Source organism: Sinohyriopsis cumingii, chromosome 2 (assembly GCF_028554795.1).
Source record: "Sinohyriopsis cumingii isolate HCF-2022 chromosome 2, ASM2855479v2, whole genome shotgun sequence".
In the NCBI taxonomy this organism is placed as follows: Eukaryota; Metazoa; Mollusca; class Bivalvia; order Unionida; family Unionidae; genus Sinohyriopsis; species Sinohyriopsis cumingii.
Window position 1 is genome coordinate 12,316,643 of NC_142962.1, and position 15,896 is coordinate 12,332,538.

At 33.4% G+C, this 15,896-nt stretch overlaps 1 protein-coding gene across 1 annotated transcript in view; it reads right to left on the reverse strand.

Moving 5' to 3' along the window:
* LOC149804343 (uncharacterized) overlaps positions 1-15,896 on the reverse strand; it is a 43,236-nt gene that overhangs the window by 15,679 nt on the left and 11,661 nt on the right. Inside the window, exons 7-9 of the mRNA XM_089932235.1 lie at positions 12,616-12,689; positions 8,831-8,920; positions 7,517-7,579 (exon numbers count right to left, since the gene is read on the reverse strand). Coding sequence (XP_089788361.1) covers positions 7,517-7,579; positions 8,831-8,920; positions 12,616-12,689 — 227 coding nt within the window. The remainder of the gene's footprint in view (positions 1-7,516; positions 7,580-8,830; positions 8,921-12,615; positions 12,690-15,896) is intronic.

The following is a 15,896-nucleotide window of genomic DNA, read 5'->3' on the forward strand; positions in this document are numbered from 1 at the left end:
TACAGAGGATCATCAACAGCTGTATTGGTGACAAACCTAGTTTCAATTAAACAACAGTACCTGATTGATGGAAACTGCACAGGTACTTCCAGTGTCAAGCATGGAGCAAGGATTTTCATGACACAATTTGATGAAAACAAAGCTGTAGTGCAACCCAAGTGTTACCACCTAGACTGGCAAAGGATGTAACCAGGCTGAATACTGAACTTATCAATAAATTATCTAGGCATCAAGAAATTGACAGTGCATGGTACTTTAATGGATCTGTGTATGTAAAACCAAATCAGGAAAAAGGATAAAATTTGACATCTATGATGAAATTGATGAGAAAATTAGATTATAAGTGTAATATGCAATTCTGTGAACTTATGAAATTGACCGAATAGGTATGTGAACTTTCGTTTTTATACTCCTTTTTCTACTCTGATTTGTTTTAATATTTTGTTTATAAGACACTTCCTTCCCTCACCAATTTTATCCTTAATTAATATGTTTGTTTATTCACTGGTCCACTGTCATATCTCTCCCTAATAAATTCTCTCACTAGTTTATAAATCATCTTTCACTCTTATACTCTCATATATACATTTACTCAGTTGTTTACTCACTTTTCTCAACATTACTCTTCCACGATAAATCTCTCAGTCTCACATTTTTTGCTCATACATTCAATCACCCACCACTTCCATGTATGCACTCTTTCACCCTTTCTTTTTCTTCCCTTTTACCCCTTCTTTCATTCATTAAGTTGTAATTTATATTCTTTTTAATCTGTGCCGTTTGGTTTACAAAACTGTCTTAGCTCCGGAAAGGTCTGTCAGAGGTCAATAAGAGTTATCGCAAATGGAGTTGTTTCACTTGTTGTCCATAGTATACTGTATCAATGTTAAATGCAGCCAAAGCTACAGCATTTACTGTAACACCATGGATGATTTTATTATGGATGTTTGTATTCTGTGTGAGTGTGAGTGTGAAAGCCATGCATATGATAAACTCAAGGTGATAATTACTTCATACATTCCTGTACAAGAATATGTATGTGTAAAATTTCTGCTGTTTTCAAGGATAATAACATAAAAATTATATCTATTAATGTGAGAGGCCTGCAAGGTTCAGTCTTAAAACGAAGGGATATTTTCCACTGGGTAAAACAAAAGAATGTATCTATAATATGCTTGCAAGAAACTCATAGTACAAAGAACGATGAAATATATTGGGCAGCTGAATGGGGATACAAATGTATATTTAGCCACTGCTCTAGTAAGAGTGCTGGGGTTGCAATATTTTTTAGAAATACTTTTGAATTTATAATTCATAGAGAAAGATGTGACAGTCAAGGGAGATTTATTATTTTAGATATTACAATTAATGGCAACAGAATAACCCTCATGAATTTGTATGGTTATAATGATGATAATCCTAGCTTTTTTAGAAAGTTAAAGGAGGAGACTTTATTTTTTGAGAACTCATCAATTATAATGTGCGGAGACTGGAATACTGTTCAAGACATAGATTTGGATACTTATAATATTTTACATGACAAACACCAACAGTCTAGGGCAGTGATTCAAGACCTGAAAAACGAATTGGAATTAATTGATCCCTGGCGAAATTCCAACCAAGACTTAAAGATGTATACCTGGAGGCAAAAATCTCCCTTGAAACAAAGTAGACTAGATTACTTTCTTGTATCAGATGACATTCATACGAATACAGCTGATGCATGTATCTTACCAGGGTACAAGACTGATCATTCAGCTATTGTTTTGAGTGTGGCGTTTTCAACGTTTCCAAGGGGAAAAGGATATTGGAAATTTAATACCCAACTGTTGAGGAACATTGAGTATACTGATTTGGTCAAAAAGTGTATAACTGATACTGTAAATGAATATTATGTAGGGGGAAATAAAGATGACTCTTTCCATGTTTCTCTTTCCTGTAACGACCAAATGTTCTTTGAAATTTTGAAAATGAAAATAAGATCTGAAACTATATGTTATTCTATTAGGAAATCAAAAGAGAAACGGGAAAAATTAAAGAAAATTGAGCAGGAAATAACAGAAATTCAGGGGGGACTGTCGAATAACATAAATGGGGAAATTCTGGAAAATTTAGAGAGAAAAAAAGCAGAATTAGAGGAATCTAGGAAAAAATACATAGGTGTTATATTAAGATCTAAAGCTAGATGGTATGAATTTGGGGAAAAAAGCATAAAGTACTTTTTAAATCTTGAAAAAAGAAACTATGTTAATAAGACAATAAAGGAAATTATTTTAGATGATGGGACAAATATATCTGACCAAATAGATATTTTAGAAGCACAAAAACAGTTTTATATGGAACTGTTCAAAAGTAGAATTGCTCAGCTTGATGATGAGGCTACTCAAGAAACTCGAAATAGATTTTTTAATCACAATATTAACCTTAGTCGAGAGGAAAGAGAATCATGCGAGGGTCTGCTTACAATTAATGAATTTGGTATGTCTCTAAAACGGATGGAAAATGGAAAAAGTCCTGGCTTGGATGGATTCACTGTAGAGTTCTATAAATTCTTTTGGAAGTCTCTGAGGGGATTTATGTGTAGATCAATAAATTACGGATATACTGTACGAAAACTTTCAGATTTTCAGACTCAAGGAGTCATCACATGTCTACCAAAGGAGGAAAAAGACAGAAGATATTTTAAAAACTGGAGACCTATATCACTTTTAAATACTGATTATAAGATTGCTTCGGGAGCAATTGCAGCTAGGATTAAAAAGGTTCTTCCATCAATAATCAGTGATACTCAGAAAGGATATATGAAGGGTAGATTCATTGGAGAAAACACCAGACTATTATATGATATCATGGACGAACTTGAGAATGAAAACAGATATGGTTTATTACTGTTAATAGATTTTGAAAAAGCCCTTGACTCAATTAACTGGATCTTTGTGGAAGAAGCTCTACAATCTTTTAATTTTGGTGATTCCGTTTGTAAGTGGTTTAAACTGTTTTGTAATGACTCTAATAGTTGTGTTATAAATAATGGACATATGTCATCTTTTTTTAGACTTGAAAGAGGATGTCATCAAGGAGATCCTCTTGCACCTTATTTGTTTATCACTGGGGTTGAGATTTTAGCTATAACTTTAAAGCAAAACGTGGATGTATGGGGAGTAATCTTTGATGCCAGTGAATATAAATTGGGTCAGTATGCCAATGACGCTTTTATTCTTCTTGATGGATCTAGTTTTTCTCTTGAAGCAACTATGAATATCTTGCAAGGTTTTTCTCTATTATCGGGACTTAAATTTCTCTATTATCGGGACTTAAATGTAACATAACAAAAACAAAAGCTATTTGGATTGGAAACAGGAAATTTTCTAATGAAAGAATATGTCCCGAAATGAGCCTAATTTGGTCCTCTTCTAACTTTACACTCCTTGGCATAGAATTTTCTCCAGATTTACAACAGATGGTGGAAATTATCTATATGAAGAAACTAACAAAGGCAAAACGAATACTGGCAAACTGGAGTCAAAGACATCTGTCAATAGTTGGTAAAGTAATTGTTGTAAAGACTCTTGTTCTGCCCATATTCATACATCTTTTTTCAGCACTTCCTAACCCATCAGCAAAAGTTGAAGCAGAACTAAATCACATGTTATTTAAATTTGTATGGGGTGGAAAAGTAGAGAGAATAAAACGTGATATACTAGTTTCCCCAGAAAACGAGGGAGGACTAAATATGATACACATATTTTCATTCATTAGGTATATTAAGATAAGATGGGTTAAAAGATTGCTGGAAAAGGAAAATGGAACGTGGCAGAACTTAGTCAATACAACTATACTCAGAAATAAAAAGGATATTTGGAATTTAGGGAGAAGGAAATTAGAAGAATTTAGTAAGTTCATTAAAAACAGTTTTTGAAGAGATGTAATTTTGGCAGTATCTAAATGGAAAGAAGAACCGCAAAGTCCTAACGAGTATCTATCCATGAGTATTTTAAATTTTGTCTCCCCTAAAATGATCTATCAATACAAATCCTGGACAGAAGCTGGTTTTGAAATTCTGAACGATCTAGTAGATGATCACGGTAATTTAATACCTTTTGAGATAATAAAACAAAAAACTGGAAGTGATGATTTCTTGAAATACTTCTCCTTAATATCCAGAATTCCTAAAGCATGGAAAGATGCCATAAAAAACCACCTAGTACATAATAATTTTGATAAGCAGGAGGATAAAATAACGAACTTGCGAAAACAAGATTCACTCAAGTTTGTTTACAAAGATCTTTTACAGGAAGCTAAAAGGCAACACACTGCGAAGCAAGAAACTTGGATGCAAGTATTTAATAAAAATATAAGTAGTGAGGAGTGGTCTGATATATAAAACTGGGCAAAATGCTGTACCAAGGATACCAAGTTGATCTCTTTTAACTTTAAATTAATCCAGAGAATAATCGCTACTAATGATTTTCTTAAAAGAATTAACATATTTGATGACAACAAATGTACTTTCTGTAAGAGTGAAACTGAAAGTACTGAGCATCTCTTTTATGACTGCAGTATTACTTCACAGTTTTGGTACCGTTTTATTGAAGTTTTTGCACCCTTTTGCCCAAATATTGTACATCTGTCCAAAAAAGAAACATTTTTAGGAAGTGAACAACTGGACAGTTTGGGTAATTTTCTGCTTATTTTGGCAAAATATTATATTTATACTTGCAGATTCAATATGAAAAATCCTTCTATTTTTGCTTTTAAGCAAATAGTTGCAATGCATAAGAACATTGAAAAATACATTGCTAAGGTAAATAAAAAAGAGGACCAATTTCTTCAAAAATGGACCTCAACAATGAATATTTAACTTGTCTCTGACTTGATGGTAAACAGGAACAAAATACTGTAATATCACAAAGGCCATGTCACCTAGATTGTGTGCCATATGCATGTGTATATGCGTGTGTGTGTGTGTTTTCATTTTTACTTTCTCTGTAGATTATATTTATTAGCCCTAGATTATCTGATAACCAGAAATGTTTGATTGTAAGGTGACCCTGGGATGGTTCCCCGACCCACTGGTCAACCTATTATGGGGTTAATAAAAAAAAAAAATAAAAAAAATAGTGCTTTAAGATCTAGCAGAATCAATTTTGTATTATTATTGTGTCCAGAAGTTCATTTGGGCTGGAATTTACTTCTTCAATTTTTTAATTCAGTGATTATTTTCTCTGGAAATACAGAGTGCTCACTAAAAAATAATAATCTTGGACAAAGACATTTACTGGGATTTAAAGAGAATTAAAACCTGGAATTATATTACTGTGTTTCAGCAAGAGATTGTTGGTACAACAACACAATAAAAGATGCCACAGGCACATCAATTTCAGCATTGGATTTTCCCTAAAGATTATTCAGACCTTTTATTATTAGGATTCATGTCTGTATTTCAAGGATTATTTGGGGATTTTTTTTGCAATATTAAAGTTATTTTTTTAAATTTTCACTTTGTATTCTAGAGAAATAAATTATTTGTTGAAAGCTTGTTGCTTTTCATTCTTTTCTGTTACTTCTTTTAAGAACACAGACTTGTAACAATATACAGAAGTAGACAGACGGATTGACGGACACATAGGTAGACAGATTGATGCAGCAAACATACAGGTAGACAGATGGATGGACAGACACTCAGGTAGATGGAAGGGTAGACAAAAGGCATCACAATATCCTGGATGCTGTTTGAAAATTGGGGAGGGGTAATATGAATGTCTAAGATTTCATCTCAAAATATAATGCATGATAAATTATAGAAAATATGGTTGACAAATTTTAACAAGACATTTATTGTGGTTAAGAATAAAATTTTAAATAAATGACATTGCAATGTTTTTGGCTACTTTCTTACACTCATTTGTTAAAACAAACCAAACACAACATTCAGGTTTTATTAAGAGTTGTTTTATTCAAAATGTAAGAAGTGATGATGATGATGGTGATAGTATTACAAGGCACACAAAAATTGATGATTAATGTCCAAAAATATGCACAGAAAATACAATAAAGAAACTACAGATATCACAAAAAAAAAAAAGGATTTTCATGACACCATGACACAATTTGATGAAAACAAAGCTGTAGTGCAACCCAAGTGTTACCACTCTTGATGAACTTGTGAGAATAAATTTTGTTGGTGTTGATATAAAAGATTTTTGATCTCATGCCTGCAATCACGAAGCAGAAGTAAAATCAGAACAGACTTTCTCACCTATGAGAGAAATCTAGCTGTTTTGCTAACCTTACTTTTCTTATCTCAGTCTGGTTGTCTCAGATAGGTTGTCTCAGTCAAGGTGTCCACATTGATGAGACATTTTCTTGTAATAAATATTAATTATTTATTGTCAATTTCATATAACATCCATATATTAAATGTGATAATATCTCATTACTATGCAATGTTTTATGTTATTTTTCTTTGCTCAGGTGTATAAACTGCATATTTTGGATGAAATGGTCATGCCACAGATCTCATTAACATTATTTGTATTAATGAGTTACATGTACACATTTGCATGTGAACTATATTGCACTGGTGAAGAGTTCTTTTTACTTTAAAGGAAAATATTGGGTGAGAAAAATAATCTACATTGGGGTTTGGACTGAGACAAGGAAATCCCAGTCATGGGGTTACATTATATGTCTCCCCACTCAGCAAGCCTTGTGGGGAGACAAATAATGTAACCCCTTGACTGGGATTACCTTGTCTTGGTTCATACCCTATCATGGATTCTATTAGTATCAGCGAAACAATAAGAATGCTTTTTCAAAACCAACACACTTTATGTGAGTGGATCTACTATAGTGGAAATGTGGCACTTTCATTCATGGTTGGTGATGGGAACATAACACACATGCACATGCAAATGTGCATGCACACATGCACACACACACACACACACATACACACACTCTTCTGTTGGGAAATTCATAGCAAATCATAGAGATAAACTTATAGTTTACTGCTACCACAGACACTTATAGTGAGGCAGGAATAGATTTTGCATGTATATTACAAACAGAAGATTCAGTGTGACTGTAATGTACCATGGCTCGGATTCTGACCAGTGCTGATAGGACCAAAGATAGTGGTATGGGATATGTCCTCCATCATGATAGGACCAAAGATAGTGGTATGGGATATGCCATCCATCATGATGGGACCAAAGATAGTGGTATGGGATATGTCCTCCATCATGATAGGACCAAAGATAGTTGTATGGGATAAGCCCTCCATCATGATAGGACCAAAGATAGTGGTATGGGATACGCCCTCTGACATGATAGGACCAAAGATAGTTGTATGGGATATGCCCTCAAGTCATGACAGTAAATTATATAAAGCTTTATCTCACTCTCTTTCTCAGTTCCTACACATGAAGAATTTTTTTTTTTTTAACCTGCAACCTTAATTTTAAACATTGGATCATGAACTTTAAATTAAGTACAGTATATCAGTATCTCATACCTTTTATCCTTTCTTTCTTTCTGTAACATTTCCATAGGACTACCATCAGTACTACCATCAGTCCTTTAGAAAAGAAAGTCATAAATTAACAATGTCACATGTATTTCCAATACTGAGATTTTAGAGTTATCTCCTTTATTACCCAAATATTTAAAGGCCTATTGTTGCCCATCCATAAGTCTTAACTTCAAGGTGTATTTGTTTTTCTCCATTTGCCTAGATTTTGTTTCAAAACTCCATATCTAATGTATAATAAATTCAAGCTGTTTATTTAGAATCAAGACAGATTGAGCAAAGTGCCTTGCCCAAAGACCACACCACAGTAGCCAATCCAGGCTGACATGATAATAGGATTCAAACCCACATCCTTTCAGTCATCAATCTGTTGCATTAACCACCCAGCCACCATATCTCCTACTTACATTAGTCACCTGTTCTGATATGTAAGAAAGTTGCATTGGCCCATTTTATGTCTCTTACGACATGTGGGAGGTTGCATTGGCCCATTTTATGTCTCTTAGGATATGTGGGAGGTTGCATTGGCCCATTTTATGTCTCTTAGGACATGCAGAGGTTGCATTATCCCATTTTATGTCTCTTAGGATATGTGGGAGATTGGATTAGCCCATTTTTCGTCTCCAATAACACATATGTTACATTGTCAGGTGATAGGCTTTGAGGGGATATCAATACTTCAAATAAAGCCATCAATCTATTTTACATATGGTAAATTCACTTTTATTCACAGGGTACCAATGTTGGGGGGAATTTATGGTCTTCCACAAATCACAAATTTCCCGAGGTTAATTATTTCTCTCATACCTGCCATTTCTATTAGATGAAAATTAAAGTATAAATAACATTTATTAAACACCAAAAAAAGGATAATCCAGACGAAGAAAAAAATTCACCATTTTTTCTTCTTGATTCTTTTCTTTTAATTACATCTAACACTAAGTTATCATTAGCAATAATAAAGTACAATGTGAAACATACAGTCTCCCTGTGCACAGACTGATTCAAGGCTTTTATTCTTACAAATAAAATGCATTACTTCTTTTAATTAGTTTAACATCAAAGGTTCAATGTGTCAATATATATGCAGTTCCTGGAGGCATTTTTAACTTAATGTAATAAATTGTAGTTTGAAGATAGCGTGGGTTTGTAAACAAATACAGCATTTTAAAAAATAATTCATGCATTGGCAAACAAATTTAGAGAGAGACAATATGGTATTGTGTATTGAATAGTAAGTGTAGGAGAGAAGAAAATAATGTAATACTGAGAAGTTACTGCAGTGAAGCATTGGTTTACCAAGAATTCCGACAATAATTAATCCCACTACTAATCCAACATTAACTGTCTCTGGTGACCCAGTTGATCCAAATAATGGAGTCTGATGAGCTGTCAAAAGTAAAAATCAGTTAATATACATTTTTGAATCTCAGCAAAGACTTATCTAATGTAGATGTGAACACCAATAAACCCACATTTAATGTATATAATATGTATCTTACATTTCTAAAATCTATCAAGTCAAGAAAATTATATGAGCACATTTGAAAATAAATACATTCTTGTTTAGCAAGCCATTACATACAGAACATGATGTTGAGCCTGTACATGGTATTAAACAGCAAACATATGTAATACAATAATAATGGATGAAGTTTCAAATGAATGAAGTGACTGATGTATGTATGTATGTATGTATGTATGTATGTATGTACATATGTACGTACATACATATGTATGTATGTATGTATGTATCTTTGGATGGATGGCTGGATGGATGGATGGAAAGATGGATGGATGGATGGGTAGATGGATGTGTGTGTGTGGTTTAACAACTCATCAACTGATGTCAAATAATTTTAAAATATTCAGAAAGTTTATAATAAGTAAAGAAAAGGTAAACTAGAGTTACAGTAAGTAGTTTGCTAATGTATGTATACCCCAACTACATCCCACCCTGATGGAGAGGAGTATAGTGTAAACAGAAGTGCACAACTGATGATTGGTCAACATGCATACATTTTGATGAAGACTATATCTTATGATGATGACCATAATATGTTCTAAGTTTCACTAGAATCCATTGATTATGAGTCGGATGCTCTACCAACTGTGTTACCATGTATGGAAGGCAGTACCAATGAAAATAAGCCCCAATGGAAATATTTACAGAGTTATTGCCCTTTAAGAACTTACCACCCATGTGCAGTTTACTCAGTCAACACTAACCATGATAAATGATGTGTGAAAAATCACTACAAGGTAAATTTGTTTTACTCTAGCCAAATCCAATATAAAGCTATGAGTGTAATCCAAAAATGGCTAATTGTCCTTCACCAAAAAAGAGGCTAGTGTTGATCGAGTAAACTGCACATGGGTGGTAAGTTCATCAAGAGCAATAACTCTGTAAATAGGATTTTAAAAAACCACTTTGTTCTCAAACTCAATCAAGATATTGTATGGATGAAGCTTCATGACAAATTTGATAGAAATCAAATAAAAAAGATGGGGATGCCAAAGTAAAAATTAATTAGAAGCCTTAAGTCTGAAATATAGGATCAAAATCTGCTTTTGATAGAACTCATATGAAACCATATACAAAACTTATTAGCTTGAAATAAAAATAAAATGCATCTTCTAGAGTGAATACATAAAGCAAATGCCTGCTGAAGGGCCTGCTGAAGCTATAACTCTGAAAATTAGAATTCAAATCTGCTAGTAGTCATCAAATGACTAGGTTTACTTTACCCATTAAATGGCCCTAAAATCTGTTTAAATTTGTTTTTCATGGATAGACGTATCTCTATCAAAATGTTACAATATCAATACAAGTTGAAACTGGTACTCCTATTACATCATGGCATGTTCCAATATCAGGACAATATATGACAAAATGATAGAGGAATGCTGGATTTTATTTAACATTGAGCACATGCATCGCCCACCATGATATTTTGTCACGTAGTAGTAAAGGCATCTTTACAACCATAGGTGACAATTTGCAACATTTGTTCATGACAAATCTTCATGACCCATGGCTGCCTGTGCTGGGATTCCTTCATTATTCATGAGTACACATAAACAATGTGACAATCTCCTACACAGCAATATGCTGCAGATGTGAAAGGTCGTTGTTTTGAATGCTGGCCAAGTCATACCAAAGACGTATATCAAAATGGTACCAGGCACTAGCAGCTGCCTTGCTTGGTGCTCAGCATTAAGACGTTAGTGCTAGGACTGGTCAGCCTGGTGTCAGGATAATGGAACTAGGTGGGACATGATGCTACATGTTTGCTTTATGATGCCCTATCACTATAAACTGTTACAGTACAGACATCATAGTGATATGACTGAAAAATTGTTAAAGCTACGTTAAAAATCCAAATCACACACACACACAATCAATGAAAGAATCTGTTTCATCAATTTGTATGTGGAAGAGAATTGTTGATTGGTTAACTTGAACAGTGAAAGGTCATATTGTGCCATAATGAAGAGAAAGTTTTACTCACTCTTGCAGTGATTAGTCATGCAGGTTTATGCATATTCATGAGAACTAAGGAAATCTCTGCAAATGTAGCCACAGGTGATAAAGGAGCATAGCAGGTTGTTGCTTGTGGCTAATGTGGATATAATAAGGAGTCTTCTGATGGAAACCCCTCATCAATATAACTTTCTGTTGTGAAGGAGTAAATATCAAAGATTTTCAGGAAAGCAGGCATGGTGGTCATATTGGATGTAATAACAGCACCATTTTCATTTAGTACCAACAAGGTTTCACAAGAAGTCTTCTGATGAAAATCCTGTATAGAAATAACTATCCAGTTTGAAGGTGTAGCAATAAGAATATTTTCTAGATGGCCATTGTGGTGACCATTCTGGAGGCCAAATTAGTGTCTTTTTATATATGACCAACTAGAAGTCATAAAAAGTCTTCCTGTAAAAAACCCATTTCGAAACGACTTTCCATTCAGAAGCAGCAACAACCAGAATTTCAAGATGGTTACCATGGTGGCCATAATGCATGCCAATTCATAAGAAAACTTTAGTTAAAAAATCCATTCATATTGACAACCCATTCAGGAGGAGTAACAATAAGATTTTCAACATGGCTACTGTATCACCATATTTGGATTTCTCAGTGACATCATTTTCATTTTGCCCAACTAGACATCAAAATAAAGACTTAACTCCCTTGCTGATACCACTTTTATTCAGGTGGATTAGGATTATATTTTAAAGATGGCTGCTCAGGTTACCATATTGGACATCAGACTGGCACCATTTTCATTTAGAACTAACTAAATATTATAAGAAGTTTTCTAGTGAAACCCCCATGTTCATATGATTAATCATTGAGAAAGAGCTAGAATAACAAGATTTTCAACATGGCTATGGTGGTCATATTGGAATTTTGCATGGCACCATTTTGCATTTAGGACCAACTAGGCAATATGCTGAATGTATGTATAACATTTCATGGCAATCCTCTAAGTAGTTTATGGGAGAAGGGAACACAAACTTGTGCTAATGGACAGATGGACAGCAGGTGATGGACAGCATGCTATCCAACAAACTATTCTGGTCTATGACCAGTAGAGCTAAATACACAATGAAAACTTAAATATCCATGTTAAAAACAAAGCTATTCTTTCAAGTTCCCGTATAGTAAATACATTCTGGAAAATATTACATTCTTATTTAAGGTTGACCTTAGTCAAAAGTGAACTTAGTCCTTTAATACAATGTTAAGATGAAACTTAGTAGCGAATTTGACTGAAATCAAACAAAGGGACCAAACTCTGTTCAAAAGCATACAAACCTTCAGATTATAGAACTTAACTGAGACCCTGTAAAAATGATGCTAGTGAAAATAATCATTCTCAACAGTACACAATCCATTGAGATGTATATTTTATGTTGACGACAATGCCATAACTGTAAGAAATATATGAAAAATGTACACATCATTCAAATAATACGACATGTGGACTGATAAATGGATAGAGAGATGGAAAAACACTATTTATATGTCTCTTTGCCTAAGCAGTGGGGACAATAATTTGATGAAGAATTTGTTATACTTGTTGTGGTCATCTTGTCATATTCTGTACCATCCTTTACTGTCCTGGTTGTCATTTCCACCTTCACTGTTGTACTGAAAGAGTAATTATGCATGAGTTATCATTGATTTACATATATTTGATGACTGAAAGTGGCTATGGTAACAAGAGTGCTTTCTATTATGGTGCATGTCATTGCTTTTCTATAACCATGAGATGGAAAAACACGACTGACAATGTAATGACTATCTTTTTAAAACACAAAATGTATAATATCAAATGGGCATCATCTTACAACTCAACTACCCTTCCACAGGTGACTAAAGCCATGCTCACATCTGGTGATAAAAATTGAACTTTTTAAAAATAATCTGTCTTACTTCTATATCCATGTGCAACTTTGAAAATTCCCCATGATTTTTTTTAAATTCACAAATCTGCCTTTATAACCTATCCCTGAGGCTTCTTGAGAAAAAGTTAAACTACTTTTCTTCTTGCACCTTATCACTGTGTGGGTAAATATTTTATAGCATGGCATAATTCTATTTAATTCACTAACAAGAAAACTGGATGGAAAGATAGATTATAAAATCTGGATGCACAAAGAGAGGACATCATGATGTCCTTGGTGATTTCTGGAAAAGCATGAGGATATCTTCTACTGTATGTAACTAAAATAAATTAACCTGCATACTCAAAATTATTATTATAAAATTTCCAGAACATATATTTTTCCATTTTTATTTTCAAGCCCTGCTTTGAATGTAGTATATTTACAGCAAAAGAGCTCCTGTCATCATGTGACTGCGAACTGTCGTACACAAGCATGACCCTTTAATTGCTAATGTGACAGACAATTAACCTAAAAGTAATCATTGGAATATACTATGTGTGATCAGCTGTAATTTGGAAAGAATTAAAGATGTTAAAGGTTTATGAGTGGATTACTATAGAGCTCAGGAAGCATAAAACAATTAACACTACTTGGATTCTTTTGGCAGGGTCAGTTTAAAGTCAGTTTTAAGGTTTTTTGAGATGGATTATATTAAGAGTGATCAGAAGTAATTCAGAAAGGATTAAAGACATTAATGGATTAAGACTAGATTAGTCATTACTAAAGAACCCAGGTGACAGAAATAAGATCCATTTAAAATTTGTTGAGATATCTAGGAATGTGTTATCTCCCAATACTAAAAAGCCATCTTCTAAACAACCAAAATAGCACATGAAATCTGATAGTGGATGGAAACAGGAATTTCACTGGCTGAAATCAATTTCAAATGGATGCAGACATACATTCTACTATTCCTGTAAAGTTGATTTAAATTGGAACCTCCCAAATTTGACTCAAATAGAATATTTTTTATTATGAGGAAAATTCAGGCAGACTACAGAAGAGACTTGGATCAAGTAATGATACATCATCTCTTAAGTATTGAAATCAACAGTGATGAGAACTGCCATAAATATAATCCAGGTAGTGATGTACTAAGAAAGGCTAACATATGTTTGTGCTGTACATAAGGATGGGATGAAAGGCAACAAGTTACTGTGAAATAACTGATGTGACGAGATGATGTGCATATTTTAATTTTTATAATAAAATTGAACATGTGCAATAGTTGTCATTTTTTCAATGTGCATGCTAAAAAATTGGGTCAATGAAATTCCTCCTTTAGCAAAAACGTATGACCAAATTTTGATACTCTCCTCATCTGTCCTAAGCTGACCTCTCTGTTGTGTCATATATGTGGAAGGATCCTTTAGAGATCAATTATACCCGCAGTTTCCATCAAATGTAAATTTTCCTATTGATAGTACCCCATGATCCAGCACAAACAGTAAAAGGTACCAGTCTAATAAGTGTACCAGGTTTCATAGCCATATCTGTAACAGAGTTATTCTCCAGAAACATTTAAATGGATGGAAAGATAGACAAAACAGATACAATCACAGCAGATTTTAAAATGGAAGAATTGTGAATAACAAAAGGCTCATAAAGGCCACTAGTTTAAATATGTGTACCAAGTTGTTGTTAGAAATCTTTATTGGTTTCAGAGTTATGGAGTGGAAACAAAAATGGTTACATATAGACAGACAGACTGACAGTGATAGCTATGTACTCCTGTATTACATACCCAGGAAGACAAAAATTCAATATCCCAAATTTTTTCATAACACGTGTCCTTTGTTTGTCATCATGTCGACTGCATAAATACAGATACATAATAAATTTTGTTTATAATGTGATTGAGTGTAAATAGAAATAACTCACCTTGCCTTTGAGAGCAAAGAAAAGACAAAATGATGGCAGTAGTGAAAAATAATTCCTCCAAACATGGCCTACATTTTTGACAAAACATACTGGCACCATTAAAATGTCAAAATTCTCACATATGAAGAGTATTCAAATCAGATCTAAACATAATGCTCATGTTAGACCTCTTTCTTAAATTTCCAGATCCAGAAAAGTGAAATCAGACTTTTTTAAATATAAAAGTTATTCAAGACAAAAAAGTGATGAAATAAAAGAAGTTTTATAGGTGGAAACTAGTATGCATTGAAAAGCAATATCATTTTAGTTAATGAGATAACAAGTTTCAAATTTTATATCCTGTAATCAAATTTGATTCATGAAAATTCTGTGTCACGTGTCCAACTTCAATGACGGAGTTAATGAATTTAATGTAGTACATTAGTAGTAACAAAAACATAACATCTGACTAATATTTCAGCATTATTTCAGTTAAGAAGATGACCTCCAGACATAGGTAACTGTTCAGATTGAAGCTTGTAATCATTCTATCAGTTATGAAAACTCAAAATGTGAAAATTAATTAGCAATCTGATATTAGGAGTAACCGGATATAATTTAAGTTCAAAGTAATTGAGATAATCCACTTCAATTTTCAATTCTCCTCTTTCTGATAACTGAAACAGTCATGATTCTAGACTGATGAATCTCAATCAGACTTCTTCAATTTTTCTCCCAAAACCAAATACCTAAATTAATTTGCAAGAATTATCCATACAACCTCTTTTCTAGAAAAAATCTCTTTGGTGGGTCCAAATTATTTGTATTTTACTGAATAATATATTTACAGCATAGCGGTACATCCTAATACTTTTTTTTCACTGGCTAATTCAGCACTGTCCCCCAACCACCACCACAACCACCACCAATCATCACAGCTAGATCTTCATGAGCCTCATGGGATGGTTAAAAAAATCTATGACAATTAGGAATATGTACAATTTTGAACACCCAAGAAAATTATTTCCAGAATGTTTCAAGCCACTAT